The following is a 19,703-nucleotide window of genomic DNA, read 5'->3' as shown; positions in this document are numbered from 1 at the left end:
AATATTGAATTTCCATACTGCCGAGACCGAGCAACGAAAATCTGAATCAGGCCATAAGAACGTTGCAGACAGGAATACGTCAACGTGCTGTTGCTAGACATGGATGATGGAATTTATGTTTATATATTTATTTTACAAGTTTTGCATGTTTAAAAAGGCAAAATTAAAGAGAATATTCATCCATTCGTAAATTTTACGGACGCCATCGCGAGTTGGTTGGCCGTTATGGAATATCTGTTTTCAGGTGACGACGGATATGTTCCAATCATAGTGTCGTAACTACTATCCCGTCCCCCCGAATGTGACCTACCGAATTAGACCTATCATCGGTTTTGTACTTACATGTACTTTCATTTCTGGTCCGCGTCAAAACAGGTACCAAGACGATACCTGGGCTGAACTTAAGGTACTCTAGTAACAAGTCACCTTTGATGATAAGACATAAGTGAGGAAAGAAGGAAGGAACATCCCTTACGACCCTTTATCAACAAAATCATTATCATAGATGTAAACTTTCAAAACCCCTAAAGAGTGAGATCTTGGATTCTCCCCAACAAAAAAGTTTTGAGCGCCATTTTCTGTGCTATATCATAGGCTACCTATTGTTATTTGTAATAATTGCATAAATGCAAATTAAATATTTTATTTAGACAATTTCACGCCAGATTCTCCTCTTACAGTCCTTACAACAACGGTACAGACAGACGGGATTTGTTAATGACCATCATAACTAGACCAACCCGAAGTGACAACGCAACATCAATAAAATGTCATCACGCGACACCATTTGCGTATAATTTAAAAAAACAGACTGTAATGGGTATGACAGAGACCAAAGCCGAAGGAACAAAACAGAACTAAAACATGCACAAAAGAACTGGTTGACTTATCTTTCAATCGCTTAGGCGTTTGTTACAAGCAGCCATTGACTCGAACGACGGTGACACATCCATTGATAAGGAGAAAACCAAGGTTTCAGTGCATACCACATGATTTGAACGTAAAATGTGACGTGATCAATTCAACTTTCGTGATTTGTAAATTTATTTAGACAATGAAGTAATGAATGCAAGTTATGCTTATATATTTATTTTACAAGTTTTGCATTTTTTGAAAAGGAAACCAAATTTTTAAACAGACTTATTCAGAAGGGATATATAGTTACGATACTGTTGTCAGGTCATTAAAGATTGCATATTTTTGTATTAATATCGATTCACTTATAGGGTCTTTGCATCGGAAATAAACGCATTTATTCTAAAACCAGTTGTTGGCATGATACGGGTTATGTTCTTCTCATATATTTTATGATGGTATGATACTAAACCCCTAACGGGATGGATTGTGTTTGATTTTCATATGACGAAGACATAATCTTTCAATCAGTTTAATAGAGGTCTGGAGATGGCATGTCAGTAACTGCTAGTAGTCCTTTGTTAATTTATGTATCATTGTCATTTTGCTTAGTTTCTTTTGTTACCTATTCCGACATCGGACTCGAGCTTCTTTTAAGGGCATACGATACAGTAGAGATCCCTCGTTTTTTTTCTTGAAATTTTGGTAGAAGGTCAATTTCGATGTGTACTTTTGAAATATGCAAAGAAAAATATACCTTCTTGACTTACTTTTTGAGATAATTTGGTTCAAAATTTGCATATTTGAAGGAAAAACCCTGAAATTTCATAAATAAGGACTTTTAAGGAAAGTACCAATACTTTTGAACGAACAGTCATAATTTAACCGGGTTTTTTGTAAAATGTTCCCTTGATCCATGGCATCAGCATGCTGTAACAAGTTAACGGTTGAAATAAATAATTATATCCTAAATTCTTTTAATACAAGTGAAATAAAGAAGTTGAAAATATTTTTGCGTCTACACAGAAGTGCAGAAAAAATTCTATCGTTGATTTTTTCTTAAAATTTTGGCGGAGCATTCTTGAAACAGAATTTAATCGATTGCAAAAGAAATCAAAGTGCTGGATAGCACCTGTGGAAAGTTTGCAACGGTAGATATATATATTTCAAATAGGTTGTAAATGTGTAGATTGTGTGTTTAACTTTTTTTCCGAAAAAATACTGAATACAAGAAATAATTGTAACATGATGCTGTTACGAAGTCTCCCAAACAAAGCTCCCATAATTAGTCATTACCAGGAAGGGGTGGGAGTGACCCCAGGGGATTCGCCTTTTATTTCATTTGATTTGTTTTATTGTCCCATACCCCATACAAGAATATATATGGTTTAGGGGTGGGGATCTCAATCGTTTACAATTTTTCAAAAATAAGGGGCTGGGATGACCCCTGTGGACTTCCTCTATATTTCATTTGATTTCATTTGATTTGTTTTATTGTCCCGTACAAGAATATATATGGTTTCGGGGTGGGGATCTTGACCGTTTACAAGTTCTCAAAACAGGATGGGGTGGGGGTGACACCAAGAGACTCCCCCTATATTACATTTTTACTTGTTTTATTGTCCCTTGCAAGAATATATGTGGTTTAGGGATGGGGATCTAAACCGTTTACAAGTTCTCAAACAGGAGGGGTGGGGCTGATCCAGAGGGACTCTCGCTATATTTCATTTGATTTGTTGTATGATCCTATGATCATTACTAAAAACTGCGAGTGTCTATCACTTACTGTTTTCAAGTTATAGTCATTTGAAAATTTAAAAAAAATAAATCCCATAGGGTTTTACAGTAAATCCCTCCCAACTTTGTCCCCTAAAAATACCCCTAAATAGACCTCAAGAAGAAAAATAATAAGGACTGAGCAAAACAATAAGTCACCAAACTTTGTTTGGGAGACTTAATAGCAAGTAGTATAATTACGAATTTTGTTATAGTCCGATTTTTGATGCCGATTATGTAATAGGCCGAGTTTATTATAGTCCGAGTTTGTTGTGGGCCGAGATGAGATACCGGGATACTTTCGATACACTCGGGCTTTTACGTCTTTAATAAATATTGTAAAAATCGTAGTAAGCGTCGAAAAATGTTCTGATTCATGAAATATTTTAAACACGGTATTTATTTTCTCTTCAACCGGAAGACGGGAGGAAACCCCTGAAACCTGATTATAGTACTCCCGTTGATATGGAACTCACGCATGTCTGGGGAATACCGATAAAAGCATAACGTAGAAACTGCTGTCTCGTGTAGATGATGTAGTTTTTAAACCAATGATATTAATCATGAAAGTTAATAAAGCTGGCTCCTCATAAAATAGCATCATATTTGCCAAACCTTTATGAATTGTTACGAATTCAAACTTGGATAGAAAAAGTATTCTAGTAAATTACTTTTATTAGAAAAGAAATGTTTGGAAACAAAACAGATATATATAATAAAAAAATTAATTTGCATCTCTGTCCGACATTAGTCATACAATTCATCTAGACAACACAGCTTGAACATAGTTTTAATTATTCAAAAGGCCCCGACATGACAAAATGTGCAACAATTATAAAGTAAGGGGGATGATATAAAAATAAGGACATTTGGTATGATTGCAAAAGAGACTACTATCAACCATAGTTCAAATGACGAAGATAAACGCTACTAAAGGTCACCCTACGGCCTTCAACACCAAAAAAAAAAAAGAAAAAGAAAAAGCCACACCGTATAGTCAGCTTTAAAAATCCGCGACATGAAAATGTGAAATAATTCAAACAAGAAAACTAACGATCTACTCTATAGGCATTACATATGAACACAAAATCATACCCACATTAAATCGGGTCAGCTTTGTCCATTACAGTGTAGTATAACATTTCATACAGCAGTCGATATAAGAGCATGAAATTTAATTATTCTGTATCAATAGATTAGTTACCTAAGCTTGTCTTCAGGATTTTTTTATTACGGTACATATAATCATTGAATTACTTGTCTGTATTATACCTTCAATCTAGGAGTGAGTGCAACCACATTGTTTGTCCGGTCCAACAAATATTTTGTTTCTTATCTGAGAAACTACTTTACAAAAAGACTTCGTATTTGGTCAGTAACTTAACATTAATGAGTTGCAACTCTGGTCTGTCAAATACCTAATTCCTGTGTGCCGATTTTTCTCTCTCAATATGTACATAGAGGATATGCTTAATTAGCACATCAACGGGTGCGTTTTTATTTTTGGTCTATAATACGGGGCTTATAACTGAGTCATTTTAACTGACAATTCTTCTTCATACACTTATATATTCCACGGGTTAAATTCTAAAAATGCCGTTAAACTCTTTAATGTACCTTTTCAAAGTCAGAAACAGTAAGATGCGCTGTCATTATTTATTACGTTTTTTTTTTGTCATTTTGTTGATAGCCTCTGTTAAATTGATCCGTACAATTCTCATTACAATTTAGAGTTAGCCAAATGGTGAAGTTACTATATAAATTACTTATGTTTTTTTTTGTGTAGTTGGGTTTCTCTCTCATCGACGTCCTTTGTTTTTCATATCTCTTATTCATTTCCTATATGAAATAACAGACATACAATTTTAAGAATGTGGATTTGATTTTTTTCCCATTCGAAGTTAGATGTTGACTTCCTTATTAATGAATAAATATAACAATTCTCGTGATTTAGCCGATTTTCATTGCAGGTACTTTTTTTCAAATTCGCCCAATCGGGATTATGACGTCAGTGGATTTCCGCAAATGTGACTACATCTAAAGCGACGTCGCGAAATGTAATCGTTCTTATTAGAAACATCGCGAAATTACAACGTTCTGATTAACAACGTCGTGAAAACAACACGAAAAGTTTTGAAAGCGTTATTATCTGCCCCTGCTACTGTAACGTATGCCCTTAATCAAACTGAGTTATACTGTACGTATTGCTGTGTGTTTGTTTAATCTACATTGGCTAGAGGTATAGGGGGAGGGTTGAGATCTCACTAAACATGTTTAACCCCGCCGCATTTTTGTGCCTGTCCCAAGTCAGGAGCCTCTAGCCTTTGTTAGTCTTGTATGTTTTTAATTTTAGTTCATATATATGTTAAGGAGTTTAGTATGACGTCCATTTTCACTGAACTAGTACACATTTTTGTTTAGGGGCCAGCTGAAGTCCGCCTCCGTGGGTAGGATTTACTCGCTGTGTTGAAGACCCATTGGTGGCCTTCGGCTGTGATTTTTACTCTTTGGTCGGGTTGTTGTCTCTTTGACACATCCCCATTTCCATTCTCAATTTTAGTTTGTCTTTCAAAATTACCTCTGTACCAGCCGAGTTCTGAACCTGGTACAATTAGCTTATAGTGGTAATTTGGTAATACAAATAATACAGTAAGCTCAGTTTAAATTCCTGGCTTGTACCGTTGTAATTTTTCGAAGACATATTCTGCTTTACAATTTGCCAGATGGATAATGGCGTACTGACTTTTCCATTGTTATAAAAATGAAGACTACACTTAACTTCTTTGTTTTGCAAAAATGCTCAGTGCCCAATTGCCGTTTACACCGTGTATACTATTATTCAAATGAAGATGATACTCGGAGATAGATAACATAACGACAACGGGAACGATGATGCAATAGCCATTGGCCGAACTATCATGCAATGACCGCTGGGATGATCAAGGAATAACCACTGGAACGATCATGGAATAACCGCTGGAACGATTTTAAATGACAACGGGAACGATAATGCAATAACCATTGGAACGATCATGGAATGACCGCTGGAACAATTATGGAATGGCAACGGGAACGATCATGCAATAATAATTAAAACGATCATGCAATGACCACTGAAACGATAATGCAATAACTGCTGGAACGATCATGCAATCACAACAGGAACGATCATGCAATAATAATTTGAACGATCATGCAATGATATTTTGAACGATCATGCAATGACCACTTGAACCATCTTGGAATGACAACGGGAACGATCATGCAATAATAATTTGAACGATCATGTAATGGCCACTGGAACGATCTTGGAATGGCAACGGGTACGATCATGCAATAATAATTTGAACGCTCATGCAATAATAATTTGAACGATCATGCAATAATAATTTGAACGATCATGCAATGACCACTGGAACAATCATGGGGAACCGCGTTATGAAATGATTAGATACCATTTGCAACATAAAAGGAGACGCCATCTATATATTCAAGATTCATTACAAAATCATTTTGACTATTGATTAACATTGTATTCATACAGAAAACAAAGGAAATTAGAGTTAAGATGCTTTTTTTATATGTACCTGCAAAATTTTTTTTTATAATTATTAGAAATCAAAGGACCGATGAGGGTTGTCAGATGCCAGCTAAAAAAAAATTAGTTTCAAATGTTGAAAAATCATACAACTACTCTAAATCGCCGTATGCGAATGTGCACGATTCCCAATTAAGGAAAATCTTATATATTTTTTCCCATTTATGAGTTTTGTGTTGATAGTAAATCTTTAAAGAAATCTTTGTTAAAATTCATTCAAAGGGTGTTAATACAGAACTGCTACGAACGTTATCATCAGTGACTGTAAGCAAAATTATAAATAACATTCTTCTAAAATTCGGGTTATAAAAGAGTCTGAAGCATTTTCTGGGTTAAATGAACCAACCTTGTCTATGACATCAATGTGATACGAAGGACTCTAGTATATCAACATTACTATTTGATTAATGCAATTCATTTGCTAATAAAACATTGATAATTACAATATGTCTGTATTTCACAAGCAGAGTTATAGCACTTTTAGTGTAAAACACACGGTACAGATTAAACAATTCAGTTTCCTATAAATCCAGCCCATTTGTTGTTGATAGGACGTGCTAGAAATTTATCAGAACTCATGTATTGCTTAATGTTTGGCAAAGCTTCAAATCTGGCAGTAAATGCTGTTAAATTAGGAAATTTGTCCAAAATTCTAGGAAACATGACTTCATGTACATCAAGTAGTTCATATATAGGGAAATCACAAACTGTAATCTGAAAATAAATATAAAATAGATATAAGAAGATGTGGTTTGAGTGCCAATGAGACAACTCTCCATCCAAGTAAATTTTTTTAAAAGTAAACCATTATAGGTCAAAGTACGGTCTTCAACACGGAGCATTGGCTCACATCGAACAGCAAGCTATAAAGGGCCCCAAAAATTACTAGTGTAAAACCATTCAAACGTGAAAACCAACGGTCTAATCTATATAAAAAACGAGAAACGAGAAACACTTATGAACCACATCAACACACGACAACTACTGAACATCAGATTCCTGACTTAGGACAGGTGCAAACAATTTTTTAATGGTACCAAACCTTTACCCTTATCTGAAACAATAGTGTAACATCACAACATAGAAAGACACACTATAAAATGTCAATTGAAATGGCTTAACTCAATAAAAAGACATATTAACACCTGTGAACATACACTGACCAAATAAATTTGATCTATGATACAATGTAAATGATACAAAATAAATAAACTAAGGGAAGAATGATTAAAGTAACATGTTATACCGCTATGAAATGTTAAACAATTAAAGAAAAACAATATGCTTGAACAAAAATATCAGCCATTTGCAACTACTTTAAACACAGGTAAATGAAAATAATTTTGTTGTTAGGTATACGTGTACAGTTCAAATAGAGAAATATTTTTACAAAATAAATAATTTTGATATGTTTCACTGAAATATTATACATTTATTTCCCATGCCTGATAGAGATATGAAGATTTGTTCACCCAAGAATATTCATATTTCACGAGGGCTCTGCCATATCTCCCGAGGCAAAGGGAAATGAATGTTTTATTTCACTGCCTGTGCTTTGTTTACTATCAATACATTAATTATTATTTTGCATACATTTTTTTTTCTTATCCGCTTGTTTTTATAAGTTAAACTAAACATGACATACACATTGATAAACAGTACGGATCAAACGTTCAATATTAGTCTTTTTGTTTTATCGTCTGAAATAAATTTGAACATGATAATGATTTTTGCTATCACTATTTTAAGAAGAATAAGAAGTTCAAAACGTTATGTACATTAACCGCGCGCAACGTCGCACGATGTAATCCCGATATTTCAGAGGCCGGGAATATGATCCTCAGAAGGAAATATGAAGATTTGTTCAATGACACGTGGGATAGTCTCAACCAATCAAATATTGATTAAACTATCAATATGTATAAACAGTGGAATAAAACGTATCAAACTACTTTTTCAATATTTGCAACACTATTTTTTTTACGGGTATTTTCTTCTCGAATGCATATGTTTCGTTCTATGAAATTCCATCTCCCGTCTTTTGTGAAACACGTGAAATACCTCTGAACATTTACATATATGTACTTATTATAACTTTTACACTTGTAACCAAAAAAAATTACGACATCTCCAGTCAAACATTTACCAGACAAGAAAAAGACAGATGCTATTAAAGAGATGAATCATTGCTTCACCACACTTCGAATTCGCTTTAAATATGTTCCACAGTGACAAACAAGTTGTTGAACTGTTCATGTGGACGTCAGAGGTTCAAACGCATTTACATCTATTAGCGCTTTTTTTTATTTATTTCATAGTCACAATTTCACATATGAGAACAAAGTCCAATCGTATGATTATAATTTTCAAGTGCAAGCAGTACACGCTTTAGTTTTTAGTTTGAGTTATATGCAATTTTAGATGTAATTTTCGTTATATTTTATTTGTCTCTTTCTTGTAAATAATGGTTTTATTGAATACACACACACTCATCCTTGCTCTCTTATTCTTTCCTGTCGTTTCGGATTTCAAATGCTGTTATTCATTTTTTGAACACTTCTTTCAATCCCTGATCACTTCCTCGATGCATTTACTTACTCTCATTCCCCATTCTGATCGTTCTTATTTGACAGCATTCAATTTCATTACAATATTTCTATCACTAGTATCAGCTTGAAAAAAAAATCACTCCTATTAAATATCTTACACTGTTCCCTGCAAACCAAGATTTATCACCGAGAAAATTCTCAAAACTCTCCAACTTTGGCTGTAAATTTTCCAAATATTTGTCTTTCAGTTTTTCCTGTGAACAAAGTATTTTAAATAGAAAAAGAACAATGTGCACGAACAAACATTAGGTAGCATGAAAGGTTTTTCATGCTTGTACATTGCATTCCAGATCTATTTGCATCACCTGAGAAATGAAACCAGTTTGCTGGGGTAGATGTCATGCTATTACTAAGGAGTGGGAAATTGACAAGAACTAACTGAAAGTATAATGATTGTCATAGATCCTACTTTTTCAGTTGTCAATCAGCATCAATTAGAGAAAAAATGCATCAGACGATATTGTTCCTGTACAATCCATGAATTTAAGTTCACAGGGAGATATGGGATGCAAAAAGTACTGAGAAGGGTGAAGAAAATCATCAATATATATTTTTGAGTGAAATTAAAGGATTTGTAAGATTTATTTTCTGTTTATTTATAAGGTTTTGTAAGATCTCCTTCACATGAATACATGAACCTGTCAACCTGTCAGAAAGTAGGTGTGTTTTTGTTTTTGGAAAAATTTATCTAACTGGACAAAACAGTTGTCCATCAAACATCATGTCGTTCATGTTGGGTCCACATGAGGTTGCATCTAGTTCAGAATTTTAAATTTAGTTTGCTTGGTAAAAACGGAAACTATACTAAAATAGTTCACTTAACAGTTATGAATTCACAATGGGGAAAATCATCCTAACTGGATGTTCTGTCATCCAGAAAAAATATATGGTAATATTTTAAAATGCTTGTATACATGTTTGACTGTCACTACGTTTCAAACATTTCATAACGACGTTTTTTTCAGCATAAACTGTTCATTTTACTGATTGATATTCCAACAACATTACTTATAAACTGTTAATTTTACTAAAGTATACCCATAGTACTCACATAGTTAGGGTTATATGTAACTGCTGTGGTAGCGTTTCTAAAGTCTACAGCATTTTCGAACATAACATCACAGTCTATTACCTCTTGTGTTGTTCTTCCTACTACAAAATTACATCAAAAAGTTGCTTGACGCTAGATTCACAATTCAAAATGTTTCATGAACCAAACATATGACAGTTGTTTTCCATTTGTTCCATTGGTTGATATAGTCTAAGGTTTGGTTTTGTCAGGTTTGTTATGGGTCCCCTCCACCACTGTTTAAATTTACCTTGGAGTTCGATATTTTTTTTTATACCTTTGTTTATACACTGACAGTAAGAAAAAGAAAATATTCCTATTTCTACGATGACTTTTTTTGTTTTTGTGTTTTATAATTGTTTTCATCTTTCACCTTTGGCTTATGGATAGTTGTCTAATTAGCAACTCTCCATATGTTCATAATCTCCGAATTTTTAATGTTCATTGTATTTATATTTTCATTTATACAGTTTTAACTTTTCCATCTGATCATTACTTACCATATCTATCAAGAATGAGCTCTATAAGATTCATCATATAACCATGGATTTTAGTTTAATACGTCAGAAGACACATGCATTAAAATCACCAATGGTTTCGATATTGAGGAACATTGAAAACAAAGGTTCCTTGAAGTTTTCGCGGTCTTAGATCTAAAGGTATCAGAAAGGTTGTCTGATCTGTGGATTTATCGATTGTGTCATGGATTCGCAAGGCATGTAAAGCAAGAGACGCTTGGCTACCATGTTCAACTAATGAGAATTCTTCGTTTTGTTTAGTCATATTGGTTCTGTTTATTCCAAATGGATGAACAATATTTGAACATCGAAACTTCAAATGTTACCTCCTTTTTAATACCATAAGTGACAGGACAGGAAATATAAGACAGGTAAGTTCGGTATAATCCTCTTTGATAATTGAAATCGATGAAATTATATACTTTGACATCCTTCATCTTTTAAGTTATAGATATTTCATATCTTTTGGATAGTTTTGCGGTGTTTCGTAAATTATACCATAGCTTTTGTTGAAACCCCTGGCAATAACCTCACGAGACGAAGTCGAGTGAGGTTGCCGAGGGGTTTCAACAAAAAACTATGGTATAGTTTACGAAACAACCCAAAACTATCCAAAAAATATGGAATATCTGTTTTAACCTATCGCATCTTTTGCTGTTTAAAATTGTATATTTCATATATTTTTGTTTGTTTACTTTAAAAATAGTTTTGATAAGAATCAGTTAAATAACCCTTTTCGGGCCTTACACATAAAGCTCCGCCTACTTTCTAAAATAAGCACGGGCTTCTGAAACAGCGGGAAAATCAGTAAGACGAGATGTTTCAACAGAGATGGATGCACATTTACATTAGTGACGGATAACGTTACAGACGAACAAATGTAAAAGGAATTAGATGTTCTGGATATGGACGCAAGAGACCACAGATTAAAAGTTGAACTGCAAAGGGTTAGTTTTTTTTATTTTATCAAAATGTTTGAATGTTTTAATTTTTTAATATTCATATGTAATTCTGAGGAAAGTAATTTCACAAGAATCTTTTTGAGAGTTTGGATGAATCATTCTACATTTTAATTTGTACCTGAAGCCCAAGTCGTACATAAATTAAAACGGATTTCAAAATGTTCATAATTAAAATCACTTGTTTACTAGCATTAATTTACATAAAAAAGTAAGCTTCATTTAGAAAAACCAGACGCCATCTAGTTTTAACATTTCAACATTATTGTTATTACTTGAGCAACCTCGTTAAAGTCTAGATGTCAGCAATGTATAACACATCGGGTGCGGGTCCAGGATTCTGAAAGGGGGATCTAGCAAGCCAATATTTGGAGTAATACAATGAAAAAGTCTATGCATTTACCAAATATGAACCTCCTTAAAAGGGGCTTGCTCCCTGCCCTCCCCCAAAAAGCCGTCTCGGCAAATTCAAATCTATACATGTAGCTGTAAAGTGAAGCCTATGGAATACATTCCAAGTATAAATCTCAATAACCGAAAATCAACTTATATTTTCCAGTATAATATATACACATTTATATATTTTTTTTAACTTTATTTGTTTGTTTATTTGTTCTAGGAGCGATTTTTTTTTTCATTTAAAAATATAGGACAACAGAGTTGGTGTACGTGGGTTCGATTCCCACCCTAGGCATTCATTTATATCGGCTGGTGCAAAGCGGGCAGTTTAGCTTAGTGGCCCCGCACTGACTCTGTTGTTCAAATGTCAAAAAATTCAGACAGCCAGGTCTTGCTATCTTTCTTTTTCTCGAAGACCCTATACAACAAAAACATGGTATAATTGTGAAAATTATACCATAGATATCTATGGTATAATTTTCGGTTATTGAGATTTATACTCGGGTTGCATTCCCATAGGTTCCATTGCACAGCTATAGGTTAAATGATTATAAATACACAATTTATGATATGTTGAATTTAAAACAAATCTGAAACTTTAATTTTGAAAGAAGAATGTATTATACAAGTGATAATACTAAGAAGTAAATCATATATCAAAGAATAACACATATACCTTTTTCATTTTTCTTTGCAAATAGTCATGCAACAATAAACAGTAATATATACACCTTTTGTACTAATAGCTTCTTCACCTGTAGTTGCTATAACACCATATTTACTTACACAAATCATACTTTCTAGCTATATATCTGAGGATGGCATTGCTCTGTGTCAGTTTTACTTCACCATCTATATAATACGGTAGCTGGAAATACATAGTCAACATTCTAAATTTCGAAAAAGGGGAAACAATCTCTATTCTATAAATTCAGTGTGAATAACATTCATTTTTAAAAGTGTATAGCTGATCGTTTGTAATAACTTCAAATAAAGAAAAAAATGTATGCCCTGTAATCACACACACAAGACGATAGTCAATGTCATCACGATTTTTAAGTCTCCCAAACGAAGTTTGGGAAGACTTATTGTTTTTGCTCAGTTCTTATTATTATTATTATTCTTCTTCTTCTTCTTCTTCTTCTTCTTCTTCTTCCGCCGCTTTTAAATTTGAACTTGTCCGCACCCGTTCTCCAAAACCCCTTGTCAGATTAACTTAGGGTTTCACAATATGTTAGACTAACATGTCTAGTGGTGCAATCAGGGTTTTGTTTGTGCAATGGGGTTTATAAAGGGGTACTTTGAGGGGCAAAAGAAAAGAGGGTTTTACTATAGAACCCTATGGGATTTTATTTTTTTAAATTTTCAAATGATTATAAATTGAAAACCGTTTGTGATAGACACAATCTTTTTAATTGAAAATGTTCTAAATGATAAAGCCCATTAAATGAAATACAGGGTTAGTCCCCAGGGGTCACCCCCACCCCCTGCCATTTAAGAAAGTTCCAATACCTTGTAAGTGGTCAAGATCCCCACCCCTAAACCATATTTATTTTGGTTTGTTATGCTAAGATGGTTTGAATGATATACAGGGTTAGTCCCCAGGGGTCACCCCGACCCCCTGCCATTTGAGAAAGTTCTAATATCTTGTAAATGGTCGAGATCCCCACCCCTAAACCATATATATTCTGGTTTGTCATGACAAAACACATCAAACGAAATACAGGGTTAGTCCCCAGGGGTCACCCCCACCCCCTGCCATTTAAGAAAGTTCTAATATCTTCTAAGTGGTCAAGATCCCCACCCCTAAACCATATATATTCTGGTTTCTCATGCTAAGATGGTTTGAATGATATACAGGGTTAGTCCCCAGAGGTCATCCCGACCCCCTGCCATTTGAGAAAGTTCTAATATCTTGTAAATGGTCGAGATCCCCACCCCTAAACCATATATATTCTGGTTTGTCATGATAAAGCACATCATATGAAATACAGGGTTAGTCCCCAGGGGTCATCCCGACCCCCTGCCATTTAAGAAAGTTCTAATATCTTGTAAATGGTCGAGATCCCCACCCCTAAACCATATATATTCTGGTTTGTCATGATAAAGCACATCATATGAAATACAGGGTAAGTCCCCAGGGGTCACCCCCACCCCCTGCCATTTAAGAAAGTTCTAATATCTTGTAAGTGGTCAAGATCCCCACCCCTAAACCATATATATTCTGGTTTGTCATGCTAAGATGGTTTGAATGATATACAGGGTTAGTCCCCAGGGGTCATCCCGACCCCCTGCCATTTGAGAAAGTTCTAATATCTTGTAAATGGTTGAGATCCCCACCCCTAAACCATATATATTCTGGTTTGTCATGATAAAGCACATCATATGAAATACAGGGTTAGTCCCCAGGGGTCATCCCGACCCCCTGCCATTTGAGAAAGTTCTAATATCTTGTAAATGGTCGAGATCCCCACCCCTAAACCATATATATTCTGGTTTGTCATGATAAAGCACATCATATGAAATACAGGGTTAGTCCCCAGGGGTCACCCCCACCCCCTGCCATTTAAGAAAGTTCTAATATCTTGTAAGTGGTCAAGATCCCCACCCCTAAACCATATATATTCTGGTTTGTCATGCTAAGATGGTTTGAATGATATACAGGGTTAGTCCCCAGGGGTCATCCCGACCCCCTGCCATTTGAGAAAGTTCTAATATCTTGTAAATGGTCGAGATCCCCATCCCTAAACCATATATATTCTGGTTTGTCATGATAAAGCACATCAAATGAAATACAGGGTTAGTCCCCAGGGGTCACCCCCACCCCCTGCCATTTGAGAAAGTTCTAATATCTTGTAAATGGTTGAGATCCCCACCTCTAAACCATATATATTCCTATTTGTCATGTCTCGAACATTTGAATGACGTATACGGTCAGTCCCCAGGGGTCCCCCCCCCCCACCCCCCAATGTTCTAATATCTTGTAAATGGTTGAGATCCCCACCCCTAAACCATATATATTCCTGTTCGTCATGTAATGAACATTTGAATGACGTATAGGGCCAGTCCCCAGGGGTTCCTCCCCACCCCCAATGTTCTAGTATCTTGTAAATGGTCGAGATCCCCACCTTTAAACCATATATAATCTGGTTTGTCATGCCAAGATGATTTGAATGATATACAAGTTAGTCCCCAGGCATCACTAATGCATATAACTTTACTGGACCAAACCAATTTTCACTGGAAGTTGCCCAATGTCAGGCGACCCTGGGAATTACGAATTATGGGAGCTTCGTTTGGGAGACTTCGTAACAGCATCCTGTTACATTCATTTCTTGTTGTTTTATGTGGTATTAGAATTATCATTATTTATTATTTTTGGCAGGGCGGTAAAGACTGTTAAATCCTCAAGCCTTCAAAGTCACAAAATACATGATCTTAATATATAATTCTTCACAGTTGAACGACAGCTTGCTGTGACTGATGACTAAGAAACTTTGGTTATCCAACCTGTATTCAATGTTGATTTCTTTTTTTGTTCTGTAAGTATGATATGTTATTGACCTTTCGATTTATAATATTTATTTAAACACATTTGTATACATGTATGTCAATCTACTATTGATAAAATGCGATGCCGTTGCTGTAGAAACGCCATTGAGACAAAAACCGAACAACAACATAATACAATATACCAAGCACTAGATAGCACCATGTTAAGATGAGTAGAGATTGACTTTAACTAACTATAAAAATTTGTCATAAACACCAAATGCCAAAAACACATTAAGGTAAAGAGGTTCGTGACTTTTCAATAGTAGGTTAGTAGTGTTTTCAATAGTTATTTTTTGTTAGATATATTTTAACCCCTTTTAACAATTCTAATATCCTTTAAAATGTTAATGTACCAATCAACAATGGGGAAATAAAGATGATAAAGATAAAAAAAAACTGTTACAGACATACAAACTATTGTAAAAGAAAGGAGGTAAAACGATCGATAAACAATAAAACATATGTATATACTAAACGGAAAGACCTGATGTTTGTTTCAATAATACCTTTCTTGATAAAATGAAGTCATAATCTTTTCTCCCCGGTAAAAATGAAATAAAAAGCAAATAATGTAAATTCAGAAATTCTTGCGAGTTTTTTTTTATTTATTCAAATAATGCTACTGAGTGAGTATAGCAAAAATAAGAACTCGCGTTCTGATATCTGATACATATACCTGTATTTATGATTAATGTACGCAATAATTTCTGAATTTACCGTGGTTATTTCAAAACACTTCAGAAGATTGTTGCCTTCTATACATTCTCCATATATCCCTTCCTCTCAAAACGGAGTTTATCAGAAAAACGGAGACAAAGGGCAATTTTAATCTACAGAAATACTCACGTCAGGAAAAGGGAGACCCAGTGTTTGTTTCACAGATAACCAGGCTTCTTTGCTGAAATCAGGACCTATAATATTACGTAAACAAATAGAAAATGACGGATAACATAAAATTCAGAGCGATCTGTTTTAGTTAATTTTATAAAATTTACTATTGTACGTAAAATCTCCCGCAGATAATTATTTTTTCTTTGATTCTTTATGCATTAGCAGTTCGATTCTCAAGAATAAGTGTTGACCATGTAAGAAAAATTCTCTTAGTAGGTCTTATTCGGTGGGCCACATTCGGAGAAAAGAGGACGGGATTGTGGTAACGACAATTGGAACATGTCCGTAGTCATCTCTCGTTGATGTGATTGAAACGTTAAAATCTTTCAAAACGATTCTACCCCCATGCAAGGATGGCCTTGGCCAAATTAAGCTTAAATTTCCATGGAATGTTTCGCTTTCAATGCTCCTAAACTTTTTAGTTGGTTTTTTCAACTGAATTGATATGAGCGACACAGCTGAGTCTTAAGCAGACAAAACGCCCGTCTCGCATATTAAATTTTAAGCCTGTATTCTTTGATGCATTTATTTTACATTATCAATGTCATATTTGTTTCTTTGAAAGACGTGTGAAAAAAGAGGTACATATTACCTTCTCCCATCAAGTAATGCACATCTTCAAACTCTTCTCCAACATAATTCAGTAATAGTCTGATTGGTTGTGCAAGCTGAAATGTATTCATAAGTACCGGTCAAATGAAATTCCTTGATATTTAAAGGGGCATTAGCTGTCAAATTCATGTTCATCGATTTGACTCAAATTCTCATATTTCATTTATAACATACTAAAACGTATATCCAAATTACAATACGTCTGAAATAAACAATTAACAATGCATGGACTCGATAATATATATAAACATTTCGTGTTTATTTTAGCCTGGACACCTTCTAATTAACCATCGATATGACCTCCGAAGACTGCCAACGGTCACAAATTCGATATGAACATAAACAAAAATATTAATAGATATCGACCTCGTGCGATTTGACTTTTCTTAGTAGGTCTGTTTGATTTCATGTTATAGGTTAAAAAAATAAGTTACTCATCGTTTTTACCTGTATAAGAATAATTTTGTGTGGATCAAATAAGTCAACGAAATGGTTAATCTTTGTTTCACTCTCAATGTTGACATTCTTTTCCTTTTAATGGATGAACACAACTTATACATGCGTAACCAATTTCTAGTTAATATATTAAATTGAAGGTCACACGAATACGGATTCAATGAGGTCGAATTATTCACCTGCAAATAGATATAGCGAACACGTGCAATTTGATTTTTCTAGGTCTGTTTGATTTCATATATGTTAATAAAATATGTTAATCATCGTTTTTACCTGTATAAGAATGAGTTTTGTGGGTCAAAGCAGTCAACCAAATGGTTCACTCTTGTTTCACTTTCAATGGGGACATCATTTTCCCTTTAATAGCTGAGCACGCCTAATTCATGCGTTACCAGTCTCTAGCTTAGTGTGTTAAATTAAAGGTCACATGAATACGGATTTAATGAGGTCGAATTAATCAGTGCAAGTGAATAATTCATCAGCGATGTTTCTTAGCTTATTTTTGCCAAATTGAACCAAACTGGCTGCTAAAAGCGAATTATTATTTAACTATTTTACTTTAATTAATGACTGAACAAAAAAATCATATTTTATTGCTTAATTTCTCGTTGCCAATGCCCCTTTAATAATATTAACAATATCTAAATTTTAAGATAGCTAAATAGGGAGTTTCAATAGCAATGTATACTCCAATATAGATTCTCACTGTCATTTTAGTTTACTGATTATATTATCACACTAGCTATATACACTGTAACATTTTGTTTTAATAATTATGGTTGTCTAAGCCATATATATATATAGTCTTTATTAATCTTACTGACGAATATTATTGTAAAAAATATGAGTCCCCGTTATCATTAAAGAAAAGACGAAATTTAATTATTGGTTCTGATATACTATGCCCGATAGGTTATGATTAGTTTTTCCTTTTTAGATTTTGAATGAGGTAAATGTTTAGACTGACATACGATTGAATCTCACAGGACTATTTTTTTGGCATACGATTTGTCAATTCACAATGGGTGTTTCAACGTGCCTCAAGTTAATGAAAATTAATGAAATGAAACAAAATTATCATTAATCTTACCACTCTTGTTTTCCAGTATCCAAGAGCAGGCATGTTATCGTTTTAAATTAGAGATGTGCAATGTAAACAAGCCGATAAGTAAGAAACCGGTGATTGTACGCAAAACGTTTGTAAAAATAGTCCATGCATATTTTTTGTTTACCTGACGGTTTAGCAAGAAGAGCAACCCGCTATCTATGGAAAGCCAACGGGGTCAAAATTCTTACTTCGTAACTTGTCAATTTGTAACTTGTAACTGTGTGATTTGTCAATTTGTATATTGATGTTTTGTAACTTGTCGATTCGTAAATTGTCAATTTGTAAATTGTCAATTTGTATATTGATGTTTTGTAAAGTTGGCGATTCGTAAAATGTCGATTTGTAAATTGTCAATTTGTATATTGATGTTTTGTAACTTGTCGATTCGTTAAATGTAGATTTGTAAATTGTCAATTTGTATATTGATGTTTTGTAACTTGTCGATTTGTAAATTGTCATTGTTGTATTATGCTAACGATCATTATGACGTCAGATGGCGCTCGGTTTCTTCTTCGGTGAAATAGCCTTCTCTAAGTTGGAGCACCTCCATATGGAGTAAATATATATACCTAAGTAATTTAAATCAATCATATATGTACAGCAAATGCATCTAAAAGAACACAAATAGAATAATAACATTTTTATTTGTATATGGCATGTATACAGAACATTTTGTTTTCTGAAGACGACAGGTGGCCGTATCGTTCGAGAACGGAAACTATATAAAAATACAACCCAAATAGTTCATTCCTTCCACGTTAATCGATCTCTCCTACTTGCGAGGTTAAAGTAGACATGACACGATTTTTTTTTTTTTTTTATTTAATTAATAAATATTAGTATTAAAACATGTTTTGTACAATTTTGCTGGTCAAAACATGTTAAATCGGCATTTTTCTGGTCAAAGTATCCAGCGCTTGTCATTAGGAATGATTTTTAATTAGGTAACGATCACGTGATCGTGCTTACGTCAGTGGTTACAAGCTGGGAAAATGTCTCTAACTGGACGATGTCGATACACTATGGACGGTATTGACAGCACTTTTCCCGATTACTGACAAACTATAAAGACATTGTGTGTGAAAAATAACAAAGAAAAGGATATTAATTCTTCATGCGAAGATTTCAAAAACGACGATTTTCAGACAAGACCGATCGGATTGTTACCATACATATTTGGTTTGTCTGATGAATAAATTTAATAGACCGCTTTCTGCATTTTTTTCATTTAAATAAAAGTACTTTTTAATCATGATTGAAAATATAAATTTCTAATTATTGATGATCAAAGTGTTCTT

General features: G+C 34.1%; 1 protein-coding gene across 1 annotated transcript; it reads right to left on the bottom strand.

Moving 5' to 3' along the window:
- Window positions 1-5,894: 5,894 nt before the first annotated feature.
- On the bottom strand, window positions 5,895-18,670 carry LOC127707068 (glutathione S-transferase Mu 2-like). The gene is made up of 7 exons (XM_052211781.1): window positions 18,388-18,670; window positions 16,822-16,897; window positions 16,185-16,249; window positions 12,570-12,651; window positions 9,890-9,990; window positions 8,937-9,032; window positions 5,895-6,943 (listed from the first exon to the last, which is right to left on the bottom strand). The coding sequence occupies exons 1-7, from the start codon at window positions 18,418-18,420 to the stop codon at window positions 6,743-6,745; spliced, it is 654 nt and encodes a 217-aa protein (XP_052067741.1). The 5' UTR covers window positions 18,421-18,670; the 3' UTR covers window positions 5,895-6,742.
- Window positions 18,671-19,703: the final 1,033 nt, after the last annotated feature.

This window comes from Mytilus californianus, unplaced genomic scaffold (genome assembly GCF_021869535.1).
Source record: "Mytilus californianus isolate M0D057914Y unplaced genomic scaffold, xbMytCali1.0.p SCAF_1, whole genome shotgun sequence".
Taxonomy (NCBI): Eukaryota; Metazoa; Mollusca; class Bivalvia; order Mytilida; family Mytilidae; genus Mytilus; species Mytilus californianus.
This window is presented reverse-complemented; position numbering and strand designations above follow the sequence as displayed.

Bases quoted from the DNA above. Each gene is read 5' to 3' on its own strand.
- LOC127707068 (XM_052211781.1), bottom strand. From the start codon at position 18,420: ATGCCTGCTCTTGGATACTGGAAAACAAGAGTG. The intron at 9,033-9,889 runs GTGAGTACTATG...CTTTGTTCACAG, and splicing joins TTACATATAACCCTAACTAT to GAAAAACTGAAAGACAAATA. The intron at 6,944-8,936 runs GTAAGATATTTA...ATTTATTTTCAG, and splicing joins CTTGGTTTGCAGGGAACAGT to ATTACAGTTTGTGATTTCCC.